This window comes from Montipora foliosa, chromosome 4, assembly GCF_036669935.1.
Source record: "Montipora foliosa isolate CH-2021 chromosome 4, ASM3666993v2, whole genome shotgun sequence".
Lineage (NCBI taxonomy): Eukaryota > Metazoa > Cnidaria > Anthozoa > Scleractinia > Acroporidae > Montipora > Montipora foliosa.
The window spans coordinates 3,383,230-3,403,659 of NC_090872.1; the positions used below are offsets into that span (position 1 = coordinate 3,383,230).

Below are 20,430 nucleotides of genomic sequence, written 5' to 3' on the forward strand. Positions count from 1 at the left end.
AAATTATTATCGTAAGGAAGTTTAACAACTTTGTCATCTGTCCAGCTCAAATTTGCCTCAGCGGCATGTGGATTGCGATCGACTCTAGCCTTCTTTTTTGGCGGCATTTTCACTTTGTCGAACGACGAAACAACACTGAGCTTGGTAACCATTCCATCACGAATGTTCCCGGAGTTGCCGTTGTGTGTAAACGGTCAGGAATTCAAATATCCTTTCAGTGTAAACGTCTACGAATCCGAATACTCTAAAATTGATGAATCCAGAAACATTTACGAATCCGGTAAAATCTCCTCTAGTGTAAACCTATCCAAGGAAATCAAAAAGGAACGGTGGTTTGGCATATTTTGACCTTTTTACACGAATGAAATGTTTCGGATTCTAAGTATTCGGATGCAAAGTTTCCACTTTGGATTCCGGATCCATAAACTCCGGATTCGTGACAAATCTGGGAACTTTTCATACCCGATTTATGTTTGCGTGTAAACACCAAAACGAATCCGGTACTCAAACGTTTCGGATTTGTCACGAATCCGGAAACTGCGGACAGTAGTTAACAAATAAAGAAGCCTTGACTGTGCTCTGTTCTGTTGTAAAGCACCCAGGAAACGGCTAGAGCACGAAAGAAGTGTAGGGGGAAACACGAGCCGATAGGCGAGTGTTTCTCCCTACTTCTTGAGTGCTCTAGCCGCTTCCTAAGTGCTTTACAACAGAACAGAGCACAGTCAAGGCTTCTTTATTTGTTTTATGATAAAAAACAAGTAATTTTCTTCAAAAATTCTACTTTATTTTCAAAGCGCGCGCTGCTTGTGGCGAACTGAGATGTCGTCAGCACAGTGCTTTATACTCTGATAAAGCACGCTACTTTGGACCAATCAGCGCGCTTGTAAGAATGTTTAAGATTATTTGATTGGTTAATGAAACAAAGGCTTGTCAAAACATCAATCAACTGGAAAATCACACAAAATTAGAATTTATGGAAAAACAAGTGCCTCAATGTTCGGTTTCAGTCCGTAAAAAACAGCAAAAAAGAGGATCTAAATGATTAAGTTCAGTGAAAACCGGCCGAATTGTTGCCCATGAAAACCTGCACGTTTCCGACATGACAACTGGAAAACAAACTCTTCATTGCTTGCGGCTGGAATCTGAAAACCTGTTGGGAATTTTGTAAATGAAGAACTCCAGCGTGAGGACTTTCTGAGCTTGAAAGAACTGCTGGACCGGGCGACGGTTGAGGTCTTCCATCCAAAGCACTTGACAGAATATCTGAGCAAGCCTTTAACTGACAGCTTCAATAATACCCAAGGTAAAATTCGGAAATTCATCTGCCATTTCTGCGAATGATGGCGTGGGCTTTCGTTTGTTCCGTGCTTTGTACTCTCATAAAGCACGCTGTTTAAACCAATGAGAGCGCGCGTTATATAGAAACTTTATTATAAAAATATTTACTGTTGTGCACGACATAGCACTCATAGCAAGGACGAATAAATCAAGGAAAGACAAAATTCAGAAAATTTCATTTATTTCTTTGTTGTAATTTATTGTCTCACATTGTATGCCACGTGAATGGCTAATTGTCTGTTACATGCTCGATACGCGAAACCGGTTAACTGTGGAACTCCCATCAAGTTTGGAGCTGCAGTAATTTCCACATCACGCGCCGTTATATGACTTTTCTAAAGTGACGTGGTCACACCAAGTAAAACACACTTGCCCTGTACGTTGAAAAACAAAATCCGAGGACAAGGACAAAAGCTTGATAGCGATAATGGCAATCCTCTCAGGGGCACCCAACGTCAATTTTCGGAAAACATCTGTTCGGAAGACGATTTGAGATCTAGAATTTTCGGAACATTTGTTGTAAAATTTCTTGCTTGCCTTCCTCTCCTGGGATTTTCGAACATCTGAAAAATGGTATAATTGCCCATTTTAAACGTATGTTTACCCTAAAAAGGTCACCTACAATTTTCAGGAGCCTTTTTTCTGGTTGAAATTTTCGAAAAGGTAAGTTTTGATCCCTATGGTTTTCGGATCACTAGACTCCGAACAGATGAAAAATTTTTAGGGGATAAAAATATGCCTATATCTACCATTTAAATACTTAAATACGTTTAACAATGCTATGTTTAAGTGGTTTTGAACTGTATTCTCGTTGGGTACCCCTGATCCTCGGTTGTAGTGTGATCGTGTACGATTGTTTGGTCATACTCGGTATGTACTAAACGTGCTCGTTTGGCAATAAACCTCAAATGATCTGGAAAATAAACTCACTGTTATTTAGTCAACAACTCAAATGCCTTGTCACGGGAGCGAACCTCGCTGAGTAACCCATTCACCCCTCTACATAATCACCACGTTATAATTTCAACAAAATGTAATAATTCCCTTGTCCCTCTCCCCGTAGTTAAGTGTATTAACACTCACTATGAAGAAATGTTTGACCGGGTAACGGGAAAAGGTCGATTACCAAGTTTCCCGCACGACAGAGATAAACACTGTACAATCAAGGCTGAGGCCTAACTAATGTTCAGCACTGATGTTCAATTCGAAACGTAAATAAATCTGTTTTCGTTAAAAAAACTCTATGTATTGTTTTTCTGTGGCAAAGATGAGAACAAACTCAAATCTAGAAGAAAATAATAATCGATTCTTTTCTTATTTTCTCTGCTATTACACGGTTTGGGATGCAGGCTTCCAAAGTAAAGATAATCGTCGATTCGGAGTAAATTAGGAATTAACAATAACAGTTAAATGAGTTAAATTGATTCAAAGAAAGAAATAAATGTTGTCAGAAATCTTTCGATTCCAATCCCGCTCGGTACTTGTTTGACGTAATCGGGAAACTGGTGTGTAAATCGCTGCCAGTAATTTCACCCGTGTGTTTTATTTCAACTTTATTTGAAATTAAACCACAAATCTTACACCATTGCATATAAACAAACTTAACTCGTGATAAGACTTTGTGTTTGTGACTTGCTTAATTTCATTAATTAAAGCAAATTAAAATAGAATATTATTGGAATTTCCGTCAGTTATCCTGATACAAGAAGCCTACAAGACATTGGTTATTAATAATACACAAAAATTAAAGTGTTCGAACTAAGTACTAATACAAATGGTTACGATATGATATTCCGTCTAAAATTGGACGCTTACCACTGCTTCGAAAGTTGAATCAGTTACTGCTGGCGCCAAAGGAGATCGTTCCTAATCAAGCCTATGAAGGACTTTTTACAGCCGTTAAAAATCGAGATTGTCAGGAATATTCTACTTATCTTGCACTTTTGAGGACCACCGCTGTAAGAGCATACCACACTTTTAACCGCTGGCATATTACATTGGCGCTTATACTCTTGAAACGTTTCGGAGCTAGTCCTCACATCTTATTCATACATAAAATGGTATACACTTATATACATTTATATATATGGGTTATTGACCAAGCATGAGGTCAAGATGGCTGGATATTGGCCAAGTTCTTTTTTTGCCTGTTTATGGACCGAGACGAAATCGAGGTCCATAAACACGCAAAAAAAGAACGAGGCCAATATTCAACCATCTTGACCGAACAAGTTTGGTCAATAAAGGATTTAGTATACGGGATAAAACACCGAAAAATGATCTTCGATCTTTCGGGACCAAGCGAGAAATCCCGAACAGGCAAGATAGGTCCATCTTGCCCGCGCGGGTAGACAATCACAGTGCAGGATTTGGTTCATCTTGCCCGCTCACAGAGCTAGTCATATAATAAGCTAGAATATTATTCAAACCTTTTAACGCACCCTTATAAGAAGAAACAAAGAAACAAACCATCGCCCGCTCTTTGTAACGATTCGTTATTTCCAGTATTATCAGCCATATCCTAGGAAACATTGGTCATGAAGTTTCCACGTTTCTTTCTCCAAAGAAGTTTGCTATATTTTTTTTTTATTATCGCGAGCTCAGTTAAGATTTCAGCCAGTCAGAGACGAGACTGAGACAATGAACTTTATTCAGTGGGGAAGACCTTAGACTGCAATGACCAGAACCAAGGTTGCTGACCAGCGGTTTTCGTTAAAAAAAATGGTTTGCCGGGGATGCTCAGTCTCGCGGGCTCAGAAAATCTGGTTGGGGTCATTGTTATTTAAAGTTTTTCAGTCAGTGGTCGCAGTTGTTTTCCCGCCAATAGCGACGGCTACAATTAGTTGCTTTGAGATACTATTGGCTCCCGTCTGAGTTTTCTGATTGGCCGTTATAATAAAGTAGGATGTTCTTTTTCAACTTCCGATTGAAAACTGCTACATCAGGGAAGAGAGAACGACAAAGGTGACACCTGATCGCATCTTCTGCCCACCCATGCGCATGTTGCCCCGTTCCGGGAACACTGTTGGTACTTCTCCCTACATACGTGGTTGACGTTGCGGTTGTTGTGAAATCCTTCGCAGCCAGGCAAAAGTTGTCGACATTTTGGATAAACGCAGAGGCCCATCGAACAACCGCATCCTTTGTTATATTCTCCGCGCATGCCCATCAGCTGCTTCCAAGTCACGTCTTTCCACTTCTTTTGTAGATTGCAAAATTTTGTGTATAGATTTCCGCCAAGGAAGGTGCCGGTCAAAATATAATATCCTTTCGCCAGGTTTACAGCACAAGAGCCGAAGGATGGAAGAGTGTAAAGTTCCACAACAGCGTATCGGTGAGACTCGAAAGCTGAATGACCTTTAAACGTTTCCCTGACTGTTAATGTATAGGCGTCGTAAACTATCCCAGGGTATGGATTATTTGGCATCACCGCATTGGTGCGTTTAGACTTGACGTAAGCAAGAAGAGCTGTGAAACAGAGGAAATATCAGCATCACTACTTGCTTTTAATGATGAGGGGCATGAGTTTGTGGAATGGCACGGCATGATGTGAACAATTTATTTATAACTACCTAGAAAGAAAATGTAATTGAAAATGGTAGCCGTTATTTAATCCTTTCATTCCTAAGACTGAAACGTTCATTCTCCTAACTAGTACCATAGATTTCTTTGTTTGGTAGTCATGAGAATTTGGTGTTATATCAAGATCACACCTCGCAAGCTAATAGTTATCTTCATTCTCAATACCTATCTGACTCATATTTCATTGAAATTGTGAGGAGAATTTACATGCTGGTCGCTCCTGGGAGTCAAAGGGATAAAGTTATATGGAAGACATTTTTACTGGCTCTTAATCTGTCTAATTACACCTTACGGTTGTCATCTGATTGTCCTAATCAATCATCCTATTGTTGCAATCTTGCACCATTTACCCCGATGTTTCAACCTATGTTTGTCTTCCAGGTTATTGGAAATTACGGCGAATCAAGACGGTAACGAATTTTTTGGGAAACAGGAACCATATTGTTTTGGTTTTAGCCTGTTCCAGGCTCTCGGATAGTAGGGTAAGCACGGGCAGAAAGGGACCGCGAAAACTCGGAGCCTGGAACAGGCTGTGGTTTTGTGATCTTTAACACAATTTTTAAGCGGCAGGAAGAGGTCACGTGAAGAGAGAAACATTTCCTTTTGAGTCCAGAGTGTCAGGCTCCTGAGAGTGTAGAATTCGCGATTACAGAGAATTGGAGCAACCTGAGTGTTGCATGACATTGACAACGAGAAATTGTAAAGAGAATTATTATTTGGTCACGATTGAAAATAAACGCAGACATTTCGTATCCTCAAGTTTGGACTATAACGAACATGTATAAATGGAAGACAACGTTGATGAAATTACTGATTAAAGAATCATTATACCACAAATCGTGCCTAAGGAGACGACATGTCACAACTGGGGGACCCTGAGTCATATTGAAGTCACTTTGCACCCAAGGTTTCGCCGGCATTCTTTGTTGGCTCCAGTCCAATCGTAAGAATGCGAAATCCGAGCGATTGACAAGAGTGTGGTATGCACGTCCAGAAAAAGAAAGCATCGAGGTTGGCACTGAATGATAACGGAAACGTCAAAGCCTTTCGTTTACCTAAATGCTGAGCATTTTATCAAGGAATGCACATGGTATTTTGGAGCGCGGAGCAGAACTCAAGCACAATAGTAATTGAGAAGTTCTTAAGATTGAAAGGGTCATGAAATTCACTTTGATATGAGGATAGCTATGTTCATCGATATTATGAAATACATGCCACATATCGCTTTGGCTAACCATAACATGACTAAGTAATGTAATGTAATTGGGTTTCTTTGCACTTGGTGTGGGTCTCTGTCGTGCAGTGGTTTTTGGGTCATCGGCAACCATTTCATGAAAGGGTTTTTTTCACTTGCCAGTATCACGATGAGCAGAAAATATACTTAACTACTTAACAAAAAAAAAGCACAAACGACCTCACGTTCACGTATGGACAGTTAATAAGCAAAACTTACCGAAATCTGCGTCGCAAAATTGCTTCTGTGGGTGATTTCCCAGTGGCATACAAGAACAGGAAAAAGAAGAGGTTACGGCGCAAACAACGACGAGGAACAGTTGTAAGATCAACATATCTCTTGTCTCTTCTCTTGCTATATGCTATGCACAAGGTCAAATGTCTTTAAGGACTTTGAGGTCAGTCTTGACGAATATGTGATGAAGCTCCGGTAGAAGCCAGTTTTTATATCATTTTATCCTAGCAACAGATCATGGCTACCGAGACATTTCAAAGTAATTAAGCACTATGACGTCAGAGGTTTTGTTGTGTGAGATGTTTGATGGTATCAGTCATATCGATAAATATTCTGCCACCAAAACATAAACAAAGAAAACTGGTGAAGAATGCATAGGCAATCTTCAACTTTTCACCTTATAAAGAAACTAAAACATTTATTGAAGCATGGTATAAAAAACTGAAATTTTCCCACGATGTGTTGGATTGTTGCTTGTCAGGAAATGTCTTCATTACCGGAGCTGAAAAGAGGAATGTTCGTCTAGTTAGGACGAGACTAAAAGCGTTTCTGAAATTGTTTTACCATGTAAGGTTTCCGCAAATTTTTTTTTGGACAGGCTAGAAGATTCGATCATGACCAATAATGATTTTGCCCCAAAGGAAAGAAAGGTCGGCTTAAACTAAACGATAATTTATTTGGTGGTGCCCGAACGTTTTCTTAAATGGTTAATTTAATGCTGTTTGTTTGTTTATATCTCTTTTCACGAGGTGAAGACATTTTGCACAAGTTAAAAAGCTGTTCAGTGCTTTTGAAAAAATAGCCCCTTTAGTGAGCCGATGAACATTTTTCTTAGAAAAACAAAAACAAACAGACTGAGGATGACTTTCCCGTACACTAAACTGTAAAAATGTATGTTATGTTTTTTAGAGAGTAGGAGAATTTTAGCGAGGTGTGACTAGAAAATTTGATAACAGTTCGAAAATGTCTTCACGAAGCCACGATTATTGGATTTCCGGCTAATTTACTCTTACTAATCCCATTGAATTCCACTTATGTTTTTCGACGCCCTCGATCTTTTAATTTTTAAAAAGGACGCCGGGGTGAGTAATTGTTTTCATTGTCGCATTTTTATGGAGTCTTGAAGGAAACTTGATCAAATTTGATGTGTTTTACCTAAAATGAGCGATAAAATCAGTCCTCGAGTACAACACTAGTGATAGTAACCATAACAAACTTTAAGGTTAAAATAAAAATTTGACTGTGACGTTTGATTTAATTGACAGTTAAAAGCCCGAGCCGCAAAAGTGTGACGTCATTCTCCATCTTACGTTACGCTTTCTTCTGATTGTGAGGTCTTTGAACCCAATGTAATTTTAAAACGACGATGAAATAATCAACAAATAGGCTGTGTAGTTCTCGAGCATACCTAATCTAATCGCCAGCAAGAAGATAATGGACAGTGGCGAATCCAGACCTGCATGTGAAGGGGGGAGGGGTGTGGTCCACAATTGGACCATGCCAAGTGGGACGACGCCTTACGTACTCCCTGGGACAATTTTTTGGATCCGACCTTTGTCTCTCGCCACCGGTAACAGCAAAAGACATTGAATTATAGTAACTTGGTATGAAATCAACAAAGCAAATTCTCTAGATTTTTGGCTTTTCAACAGTTAATAGTTCATAGTTACCCCTCTGACAACGATTTCTTTTTACTGTCTTTTAGATGGAGGTGTTGAACATCAGATAAAGGAGCTATTAAAAGAGGTCTGGCGTTTGGGGAATCAGTGAATACCGATGTTTGAAAAACACAAATCGTCTGTAAACGAATTCGCACTTTTATTCACGAGACGGTGAAAAAACCTTTGTCTTTTGAAAGAAACAGAGAACTTGTCCTAAAAGTTGTACTAAAAGTACTGATAACAGTTTGAGCATGTCTTTAGGAAACAATCACGGTTAAATTATTTCACTTCTGGCGGATTTTTTAAAATTATTCGCTGTTTCTAATCCCATCAAATTGCTCTTTCCCCTAAATAAGAGCAGGAGACCCACCTCTCTTTGAAGGGCGATGGGTTTATTGCTTGTCACGTCGCGTTTTTATCATTTTGACTAAATATGAGCGATAAAATCGGTCAAGGAAGACAACACTAAATATTAACCATAACAAAGATTAAATTACGTTTTTGTACGTGAGAATGTAAAAAAAAAACGATTGAAGGAGAACCCTTGAGTAAGGCGCTTAAGCAGAAGAGTTCATCTGTTTCCAATTTTGAGCTTTTATGTTGTATCATTGTCAAACACAGCTACTGACACAACGGCAGTAACCTTGAGCGAGTACAACAGATGTGATAAGGGAGGGGAGGCGGGAGGGTGGACAAGAAAGAGGTTACCCCAATCGATAACAGAGAAGTAAGAATTGGGCTACCTAGAAAAAAAAGGACGAACGAGAGTGAATATGTCACAAAGTTTCTAGTGTAATAAAATTAAGACTTCTGTAGATGTGTACAAGGTTAACTCCAAGTTTGAGGACTTTTATAAAGCCCCGTGCGAATGTTGTGGGTATTGTTGGCCAACAATGTTGCGTCCATAGAGTGAAGCGGCCCTCGCACTTAACTGCATAATTCAAGCAATTGTCTCTGATTATACCAATACCGATACCGGTGCACCGATACCGGTGCAATGCTCCGCTACCAACTGAGGTATGACCGAAGACGCACAGCTGGGAGAAGACTATAACAGAAAATTGCTCAAATTGTCCAGTTAACTGCGAGGATTGCTTCCCTCCATGCTTCCCTCCGCAGTTCAAATATATATACATCCATTTCATTCAATGGTGCGTCCGTTCACGGCGCGGCACGGACCTAAAAGTTTGACCAGTTTTCAAACTTCGTACAACAATTCTCAACAATACGCAACAATATGCAACAGGGTGTACAGAAGTTATTGGCCAACATTGTTACCTTCGTTTGCACGGAGCTTAACGTTACAGCTACACGTCTGATGTGCAACGTAGGTATTTGAAAACGTCGACAGCAGGGAGGCGAATTTTTGCATGCGCAGCGATTCAGTGTTATCTTCTAGGCTTTTCCTTTAAAATGAAAATCTGCTGTTAGTTAGTTTGTTCGTTTTTATCCACTTCGCTTTTCAACGTTTTTATTTATTTAACGTAAGATTTAACGAGAATTCTTTTCTCTGAAAAGTAGATCTAAAATTCTGTCACGGATCAAGACATCTTAACCGGTTGAGTGCTTTTAGGACTGTCAAATAATGCGTTGCCAAGGCCTTCAGCCGGTTTGTATTAAAGATTCCTACAACGTGCTTTCTTTCAAAAGACCTTTTTCAAGTAAACTGGATGAAAATGTATGCTATCCATTTTCTAGGAAGGTTTGGTATTTTTACGGTGCGTATTCCCTACCGGTTCAATCCAGAGCATCATTGATAAGGACTTACGAAAACAAACAAATGTCAGAAAACATCTAATGTTAAAGGTTGCACCATGCCACAGCTGTTCTTTGTTCTTGATGACAAATACACTGTTTTCATGACCTAAGAAATGGCATAGATATTGAAAGAAGGGCAAGTATTAGCTGTTCACAGGAAGTTATTCGTCCAGTGTCATGACAAAAATAAAGGCTTCTTTTTGTTCACAGTAGTAAGCTCGTAACGCCATGTGTGTTTAGAAATCCCGGCCATAAGAGGAGGCAAAGAGATTTCTATTAGTGGTTGAAATTCGGAATCACCAAAGACAAATCCGGTCAGAGCTAAGTAGATTTGAAACCGGAACAGCTTAATGAAGATAGGCAAAGAGCCTAACCTTCTTCTGTATATTATTTTACCCAGAGACAAAGCGAGACAGCGACAGCTTCTGCATGCAAGTCTGATGACTAAAGCCACTATACCACACTGCCAAAAATTATCTTGAAAATACTTTACTTCGTGAATTAATCAATCAGAAAAAATGATAACCTGAGGGATGAGACAAATTAACATCCACCGATTTCTGCGATTCACTTAGGCAAGCGGACAAGGTTATTTTAAGCTGTTTCTTCTCTGTGACGTCATGAAATGTAAACATTCGTGCGGCACGTGCAGCACGGTTTTAAACACGCGAAGTTTTTGAGCCAATGACGGAAATGGTACTTCCAGTTCTTTTTGGGGAGAATTTTAATTCAAAAAACTGGTAGTGAGGCAACTCGCTCAAGCTAACAATTATTTTTTCATAGTAGCAAATTCTATTGCTTTGTAAGGGATTGTTATCGCTGTGCATAGCAAGCCAAGAGAGCTGTCAAATCGCCCGAAACATGTGTTGCTGTTCTTACCCTATGGAATACGCTTTTCCTGAGTACTGATTATTCTACGGAAGTGTTAAAAATATTACATCGCGTATATGGTCACGGAAATTCAACATCCGAAAAATGCCGAGACCGAAACAAAAATATTTCCTTCATTTTTGGTTATTGGTTGTAAATACAACGTTTGAGATAGAATGGAAATCGTTTTCTGTACCGGATGTCGCAATTTTCAATATTTCGAGAATTCTCCAAAGGTGAATCCTTTATCTTAAACCGAAGGTGTGGTGTGAAAGCACCGAGCCCATCTATTAAGACAAGAATTCGGGTGGAAATTCCTGAAAAGATACTTTCAAAATTTAGGACTTGTTCTAAATTTAGAATCTCTCCCGGAAAAGATCTTGTTGTTGTGAATTTCGACGCGACATTTTCGAAAATTCCGTTGAAATGGAAAGCGCCCTGAGGGTGCGTTTTTAAGTGCAGGAAAACCAGTCAATACTCGATGTATCCCCTCCTTGACAATCAAGAATTTGTAATATTTTGACAGATGGCCATTTGACCCGAGAGTGTGGCTCATAAAGCAAAGGAACGTGTATAACGGTTTCCGCGGACTGTGCGACTTAATAGGGAGTTTAAGCAAAGACGACGGCTACGGCTACGGTAAGGCCACAAAGCAAGAATATGATTGGTTAGCAAAGGAAAAATACCCATCCAGTTACAGTTCTAGTTCGCCTGTATTGTAGAAGGTGAACAAGACGAAATAATAGCGAAATGACTTGCGATAGTGCTAAGTTATATTTTGGACAGTAGCCCATACCTAGAAGCGACGTTTTCACAGACCACGATTTATTGACGTTATAGAGTCACCGAACGAGAACTGTCTTTGTTTCTTGCGGAAAAGGTAGCCTAAAAATAGATTGGTCCACAAAACTGCCTTGAACTTGGCTTACTATGGAAGTTGTTCGCTCCTAGTCATGGGCTCGTGCTTAAATCAAGGTTGTCCAATACTCACAAATAGACTCCATTGGTGTTATTCCAATGGTTCTTTTGGTGAAAGCGAACGTGTTTTGTATACTTGGCTTATAGAACGCGGAATCTTCGTAATGATTATTAGCGCGTTTCTACTTGGTGTAAAAGTGAACTTGTTTTGCACCAACAAAACCATTGGAATGACATCATTTTCTATTGGTAACAATCCTATCAGTGGTACTAAGGGACCACCATCGGTTTGACGAATCGTATCCGTTTGTGTGTATTGGACATGAGTGGAGGCGCTTAAATTGTCCAGATAAGTGCGACAATCACTTTCTCTTTCGTCTAAAGATCTTTCTGCTTGTAACTTTACAAAATAATGGGTGGTCCACAGGGGTAGTTCATGGACCAGCTCCATAGGGGTGGTCCACGGACCTAGGGTCCATATTTTGTATACGTCCGTCTAAGAAGACATCGTTTTGACGTCGATAGACATAACAGCAGCAACGAGAATGATACTGTAAAAGATGTAATTATTATAAGATTGTTTTGATCATTGGAAAGCCATGCCATTTTGAGAACGTTTATGCAAATATATCTTTGAAACTGAAAAAAACTGAAAACTTTATTTAAACACGTGACATTGATGAGAAAACAGTTTTCGAAGTGACTTGTACTGAATATTTACTACTTTTAGTTGTGATAAACGCCAAAAGCCTTAACTCACGCGTTTTTATCATTTTAACTAAATATGAGCGATAAAATCGGTCAAGGAAGACAACACTAAATAGTAACCATAACGAAGATTAAATTACGTTTTTGTACGTGAGAATGTGAAAAAAAAAAAAAACGATTGAAGGAGGACCCTTGAGTAAGGCGCTTAAGCAGAAGAGTTCATCTGTTTCCAATTTTGAGTTTTTATGTCGTATCATTGTCAAACACAGCTACTGACACAACGGCAGTAACCTTGAGCGAGTACAACAGATGTGATAAGGGAGGGGAGGCGGGAGGGTGGACAAGAAAGCGGTTACCCCAATCGATAACAGAGAAGTAAGAATTGGGCTACCTAGAAAAAAAAGGACGAACGAGAGTGTATATGTTACAAAGTTTCTAGTGTAATAAAATTAAGACTTCTGTAAATGTATACAAGGTTAACTCCAAGTTTGAGGACTTTTATGAAGCCCCTTGCGAATGTTGTGGGTATTGTTGGCCAACAATGTTGCCTCCAGTAGAGTGAAGCGACCCTCGCACTCAACTGGATAATTCAAGCAATTGTCTCTGATTATACCGATACCGATACCGATGCACCGATACCGGTGCAATGCTCCGCTACAAACTGAGATATGACCGAAGACGCACAGCTGGGAGAAGACTATAACAGAAAATTGCTCAAATTGTCCAGTTAACTGCGAGGATTGCTTCCCCACATGCTCTATAAGCCACACTTCAAATATATATACATCCATTTCATTCAATGGTGCGTCCGTTCACGGCGCGGCACGGGCCTAAAAGTTTGACCAGTTTTCAAACTTCGTACAACAATTCTCAACAATACGCAACAATATGCAACAGGGTGTACACAAGTTCTTGGCCAACATCGTTACGTTCGTTTGCACGGAGCTTAACGTTACAGCTACGTGTCTGATGTGCAACGTAGGTATTTGAAAACGTCGCAGCAAGGAGGCGAATTTTTGCATGCGCAGCGATTCAGTGTTATCTTCTAGGCTTTTCCTTTAAAATGAAAATCTGCTGTTAGTTACTTTGTTCGTTTTTATCCACTTCGCTTTTCAACGTTTTTATTTATTTAACGTAAGATTTAACGAGAATTCTTTTCTCTGAAAAGTAGATCGTAGAAATGTATCGGCTTACTGCTTTTTTTACAGATACCCAAATTCTGTCACGGATCAAGACATCTTAACCGGTTGAGTGCTTTTAGGACTGTCAAATAATGCGTTGCCAAGGCTTTCAGCCGGTTTGTATTAAAGATTCCTACAAAGTGCTTTCTTTCAAAAGACCTTTTTCAAGTAACCTGGCTGAAAATGTGTGCTATCCATTTTCTAGGAAGGTTTGGTATTTTTACGGTGCGTATTCCCTACCGGTTCAATCCAGAGCATCATTGATAAGGACTTACGAAAACAAACAAATGTCAGAAAACATCTAATGTTAAAGGTTGCACCGTGCCACAGCTGTTCTTTGTTCTTGATGACAAATACACTGTTTTCATGACCTAAGAAATGGCATAGATACAGAAAGAAGGGCAGGTATTAGCTGTTCACAGGAAGTTATTCGTCCAGTGTCATGACAAAAATAAAGGCTTCTTTTGTTTCACTGTAGTAAGCTCGTAACGCCATGTGTGTTTAGAAATCCCGGCCATAAGAGGAGGCAAAGAGATTCGGAATCACCAAAGACAAATCCGGTCAGAGCTAAGTAGATTTGAAACCGGAACAGCTTAATGAAGATAGGCAAACAGCCTAACCTTCTTCTGTATATTATTTTACCCAGAGACAAAGCGAGACAGCGACAGCTTCTGCATGCAAGTCTGATGACTAAAGCCACTATACCACACTGCCAAAAACTTTACTTCATGAATTAATCAATCAGAAAAAATGATAACCTGAGGGATGAGACAAATTAACATTCACCCATTTCTGCGATTCACTAAACAGCGCTAAAAGTAAGGCAAGCGGACAAGGTTATTTTTAGCTGTTTCTTCTCTGTGACGTCATGAAATGTAAACATTCGTGCGGCACGTGCAGCACGGTTTTAAACACGCGAAGTTTTTGAGCCAGTGACGGAAATGGTACTTCCAGTTCTTTTTGGGGAGAATTTTGTTTCAAAAAACTGGTAGTGAGGCAACTCGCTCAAGCTAACAATTATTTTTTTATAGTAGCAAATTCTATTGCTTTGTAAGGGATTGTTATCCATCGCTGTGCATAGCAAGCCAAGAGAGCTGTCAAATCGCCCGAAACATGTGTTGCTGTTCTTACCCTATGGAATACGCTTTTCCTGAGTACTGATTATTCTACGGAAGTGTTAAAAATATTACATCGCGTATATCGTCAGGGAAATTCAACATCCGAAAAATGCCGAGACCGAAACAAAAATATTTCCTTAATTTTTGGTTATTGGTTGTAAATACAACGTTTGAGATAGAATGGAAATCGTTTTCTGTACCGGATGTCGCAATTTTCAATATTTCGAGAATTCTCCAAAGGTGAATCCTTCATCTTAAACCGAAGGTGTGGTGTGAAATTAAGCACCGAGCCCATCTATTAAGACAAGAATTCGGGTGGAAATTCCTGAAAAGATACTTTCAAAATTTAGGACTTGTTCTAAATTTAGAATCTCTCCCGGAAAAGATCTTGTTGTTGTGAATTTCCACGCGACATTTTCGAAAATTCCGTTGAAATGGAAAGCGCCCTGAGGGTGCGTTTTTAAGTGCAGGAAAACCAGTCAACACTCGATGTATCCCCTCCTTGACAATCAAGAATTTGTAATATTTTGACAGATGGCCATTTGACCCGAGAGTGTGGCTCATAAAACAAAGGAACGGGTATAACGGTTTCGCGGACTGTGCGACTTAATAGGGAGTTTAAGCAAGGACGACGGCTACGGCTACGGTAACGCCACAAAGCAAGAATATGATTGGTTAGCAAAGGAAAAATAATCGTTTTGCACGTGCAGCACGAATTTCTTGCATTTCTCTGCCGTACTCCACAAAACAACAACATCATTTTGAAATCACCAAATTTTACGTTTTGACGACAACGTAAGCATATAGTTGAACCACGAAACAGTTATTTTCTGTTTTGACTTTAAAACCGTTCGTACCCATCCAGTTACAGTTCTAGTTCGCCTGTATTGTAGAAGGTGAACAAGACGAAATAATCGCGAAATGACTTGCGGTAGCGCTAAGTTATATTTTGGACAGCCGTTTTCGTGGCCGTAGCTGTCGTCTTTGTTTAATGTGCAGTGGTAATCGCCATAGCTAGACACCAAATTCTTTTCCCCGACCAGTAGAGACGCTCTTTGTAAGATAATCAAGGTCAATCAAGAGCCAAACGGAGCTCCTTTGAAGCCCTGGCCAAACGAGGGCGAGAGCTGATGAGAGTTGACAAGAGTTGAAACTCTCGTTTGGCCAGGAACTCTCATCGACTCTCGAGAGCTCTCATCGAATTTGAACCTGCTCAAATTTTTCACGAGAGTTGACGAGAGTTTTGTCTCGTTTGTCCGCTCACGAGAGTTTGAACAAGAGTTTTGCGGTCAGCAGTTACTGGTTTGTGTTTTTTTTCCAGCGGGCTTATAAATAAATATGGCGTCGGATTCGGCGAACAAGGACGACATCAATAGGACAATCACATGACTTTTGGAGAGCATATAGTTAATTTGTGGCCCGAGTGGAATCATCTGGGCCCGAGCGGAGCAACATAAATCTTCAGAAGTAAACGTCAGCTAACATTTTTAAAAATATTTTTTGAAATATTTTTTCTAATCAAACTTCGTTGGCCAAAGACGAAAAGTATCTAAGATTTAGTTTACTAAAGGATGCTTATTCCTCATTTATGCAAAATTCGCTCATTAGTGTTTTTAAAGCATTTGCTTACTTAAAATAATTGAAACAGCTGTTATCATAGCTTTTCAACAGCTGAGTTTTCATAATTCGCCGTTAGACGTTTTTTAGTTTTCCCAAATTTTGTCGGTTGAATTTCTGAGTTTTTTTTTGATTGACGACCCATCAGTAGTCGGAAATATTTTAATTCCAAATTTCTGCAAAATATAATGAGGCGTTAGCGAGAAATTTGGTAAAATAGCCAACAGCTGTCGATCTCTAATTTATTGAGCGAATGCGCATGCGCAGCCTTTTGCGACGTGTGTCACGTGCCCCATGAATGAACTTCATGGTACGGTCGTCACTTATTTCCATCCCTCAAACTAACATTTCCCTTTTTTATTCAACTTACACGACGTACAATCTACTTTAGACTTCAAATCTACTTCAACGAAACAAACATTTTAAGGTAATTCCCTTACGTACTCCAAGAAGGGTACGAAGCTTTAATAATCTCAAGACACGAAGATTATGCCAAACTCATTGATGATGATGACGCTTATGCGAAGAAGAGTGACTTGCCGATTGCCAGGAAATATTTATGAGGCTAGAAGTAGATGCTAAAATGTTTATTGAAAGTATAAATCAGTCTGGTTCAAATAACTTAAAAGAGATTGGTGATTTGAGTAAAGGCAAAGAAAGCGTTTTAAACAATGGAGCACATGAAGCGAAGGAATTTCAAATATGCTGCCTGGTAACACCAAGAAAGGAGTCTCACAGCTCTGGAATGACACTTATTCAATCCATTGACCACGCCCCTTCTGGACACTAGTGCCAAACAAAGCGCCTCTTCAGTAAAAGTAATTGACAGCGTCCATACAGCTGATGACATGCAAAATCACGCAATGAACAGCGTAAAAAACGCTACACTGACACCGATCGCTACTACAGAACAACTGTCACAAAGTAACTGGCACCTGTACGTTCAAAGTAGAAAAACCGAAGCTAAGTGTTTTTACAGGAAACGTAAGAGATTATGCGATCTTTCGTTCCGATTTGAAGTTCGCAATAGAAGCAAAGTACGCGAAGAGAGATGCAGTAACGCTCCTGCGAACCTGCTTACGAGATAAACCGCTAGACCTGATTAAAGGAATCGTTAACGATTAGGATGCCGCGTGGGAGTATCTAGATTCCATTTATGGCGACCCGCGCTTCGTATCAGACACTGTAACACAGAATGCAGTCCAATTTAGAGCCTTACAGAAAGGGGAAGACGCGCGATTCTGTGACCTGGTACACCTTATCAAACGATGTTACAATACTCTGAAAGAAGTCGGACTTCCCAGCGATACGGACGACAGACACATGCTGTCACTCATAGAGCAGAAGATGTGCTTTAACTGACGACAGGAAGGTCTGGGCCAGAGATTTGGATGGGGAAAAAAAGCCTGCTACACTGCATGCGTTAATGAGCTGGATGACTTGTTATTCGAAAAGAGTAGGGGACAGTGTTCCCGGTGTTGTGGTCTGACCTTTCCAGCCTGTGGTCGGCTTGGCAGGATTAGATTGAAGGGCTTCTGTGTGAATGAGACCACAATTGTGTATAACAGCCAGAAGTCAGGCCACTTAGCCAAGTGCTGGAGCCTCACTCAAGCACTCAAGCACTCATGCAATTCCATCCTTGTTAAAACTAAGGAATTCTACTTGAATACAGTCAGGGACAATACCAGCATAATTGATATGGACAACAACTGGAATATTCTTCCATTTAAAGAAGCTTTCTATATAAAAACTAAGCAGTCTGCAATTAACTCTGGCTTAAAAGCTAGCCGCGAACTATTATTTTTCAAATAAGTCTCCTGTATTTAAATCACGCGCTCTGTAAACCTTGATTTGCCTGATGATGATTTACTTGCATGTAAAGTAAATCGAAATATAGCAATAACATCCGTATAACTCTGGATATCGCCATGAAAATGACTTTGTTCGGGTTGTCTTTCGTTCTTGTCTGTTGGTCCTGGATTTTGGTCAAATATCCGAAATGCTGACTACGAAATTTACAGAGGTCCCGGATTTTACTTCATAAGAGGAAGTACAAAGGAAGCTATACTCCCTGTCCTCTCCGCAAATATCGGCAACAGCAGCAATGGGCCTGTTTAAATGCGGCAACATGCTCTTAGACTCGGGTGCACAAATAATCTTAATCCGTCAGGAGACCGCAGAAACTCTCGGATTAAAAGGAAAGGATGTGTCTGTAACAATTGCCAAAGTGGGCGGCGAAGAAGAAACGATGAAAACAAAAGAGTATAAAGTTCAGCTAACCTGCACTGATAACAACAAGCGTTTTACCGTCAAGGCCATCAGGATGCACCGTATCAGCGACGAGATCCCAACAGTAAAAACGTCACACCTACTGGAGCTTCTTGGTCTGCCGAACTCAAGATTTAGGTGCGGCAAAGGACACGTTGACCTGCTAATCGGTATTAATCATGCATACATGCAGGCAAGCACGGAAGTCTCCACTGGGATGGGTAGCGTTTGGAGGACAACCAGAACTGACCTCCGAAACGACCAGCACTTTATACGTGAAGTACCCCCGGTATGCCTCCCCAATAGATCTAGCTGACCACAGGGCGACAGAAACTATGGGTGTGGCAGTGAAACCCTGTGTCTGCGATGCAAACAAACTGACGAAAACAGAAAGAGAAGAATCTGAGCTGATAGAGGAGTCATGTATCAAAGTTGTCAGCTAGAGAAGAGAGATTTGGCAATGAAGCGCGTAGAGTCAACCAAACGACGCCTGAAAAGAAATCCAGAACAAGCTGAAGCCCACTCCAAACAGATGGAGGAAATGAAAAGCATGAAATTTGCACGAAAGCTGTCAAAAGAGGAACAAGGAGCATATCAAGGCCCTGTTCACTATATTCCGCACCATGCGGTACTAAGGCCAGAAAAAAAGGAGGAGTACACCTGTCCGAATTGTTTTCAATTCGTCTTCTGCACACCAAGGGAATTCACTGAACTATTACTGGACGAAAGGTCCCGACCTTCTATACGGCTTATTTGGAGTTGTCTTAAGATTTAGAGAAAGGAAAGTCGCAGTCATGGGTGATATCTGCAAGATGTACTACAGGATCCTAATTCCCGAGAGAGATCAACATGTTCGCTGCTTCGTGTGGAGAAGTATGGAAACAAGCAGAGATCCGGACGTGTATGTCAACAGAGTGATGAAGTTTGGGGACAAGCCAGCTCCCTCCATGACGCAATTAGTGCTAAGAAAGACAGCTCAAGAAAACAAAGCCGATTACCCAGAAGCAGCTGAGATACTAACAAACAATGAGTACATGGATCAGTGACATATGTGACTGAGTCAAAGGATACTGTGAAAGAAGCTAGAAAACTGACTGAAGATATAGATAAGGTCTTAAAAACGGGGGGATTCAACGTTAAATGGTGGATCTCCAACGAGGTCTCTGTTTCACCACGAGCTTTCTCTGCCAGTAGGGCAGTAAACCTGTTTCAAGGAAATGGAGGTTGTGGGAACCTTGTGGAATTTCAAGACAGATAAGTTCCACTTAAAAATCAGACCAGATCTGCTGAAGCTAGTAGACGGAGCCAATGAAGAACCAGTGAAGATGACAAAACGAATGATCCTAAGTCAGGTTGCCAGCTTCGTTTTTGATCCGAGCGAAAATAGGCCTGCAACAACTGTGGCAATTGGGACTAAATTGGGACGACGAGGTGTCACTCACAGTTCAGGATAATTGAATTTCACTGTTTCAAGAAATGAAGGAATTGGACACCGTGTCCTTAGAAAGATGCCTAACCGTATCCAATGCCGTGGAACTGCCAATGCTATGCGTCTTTGCCGATGCATCACAAGACGCATGAGGGTTTATGTTAAATATGGAATCTGGAACGCGTTTACTCCATCACTGACCCTAACCTATGAAGTTCCTTTGTCAGTAGTCATTTATGTACTTGCAAAGCCAAAAGAAACCTTGCACGAAAAACTAAACTAACAAGTGAATAAATAAATAAATAAATAATGAGAAATAACGGTAAACTGCTTTATGCAACGTGATTTAAAGCGGTACAAGTTTTAGGATGGTAAAAGTGTAGACAGAAAGAAATGTCTATCGTGATTTGTACAGATCGTAGACAAACTTTCAGTTTCAATATTCTGATTTCAAAACTTGCTTGTAGAACTTTTTTTTAACCGGTTCAATGGGGATCCAGACAGATAATTTTTA

The 20,430-nt window shown here is 40.2% G+C and overlaps 1 protein-coding gene across 1 annotated transcript; it reads right to left on the bottom strand.

The window, feature by feature from the left end:
• Positions 1-4,132: 4,132 nt before the first annotated feature.
• LOC137999551 (metalloproteinase inhibitor 3-like) lies at positions 4,133-6,575 on the bottom strand. The gene is made up of 2 exons (XM_068845352.1): positions 6,374-6,575; positions 4,133-4,806 (listed from the first exon to the last, which is right to left on the bottom strand). Exons 1-2 carry the CDS (start codon positions 6,486-6,488, stop codon positions 4,280-4,282), a joined length of 642 nt encoding a protein of 213 aa, XP_068701453.1. The 5' UTR covers positions 6,489-6,575; the 3' UTR covers positions 4,133-4,279.
• Between the last annotated feature and the right edge of the window lie 13,855 nt (positions 6,576-20,430).

Coding starts and splice junctions, on each gene's coding strand:
- LOC137999551 (XM_068845352.1), bottom strand. CDS start 6,488: ATGTTGATCTTACAACTGTTCCTCGTCGTTGTTTGCGCCGTAACCTCT. Junction 4,807..6,373: donor ATTTTGCGACGCAGATTTCG/GTAAGTTTTGCT, acceptor TCTGTTTCACAG/CTCTTCTTGCTTACGTCAAG.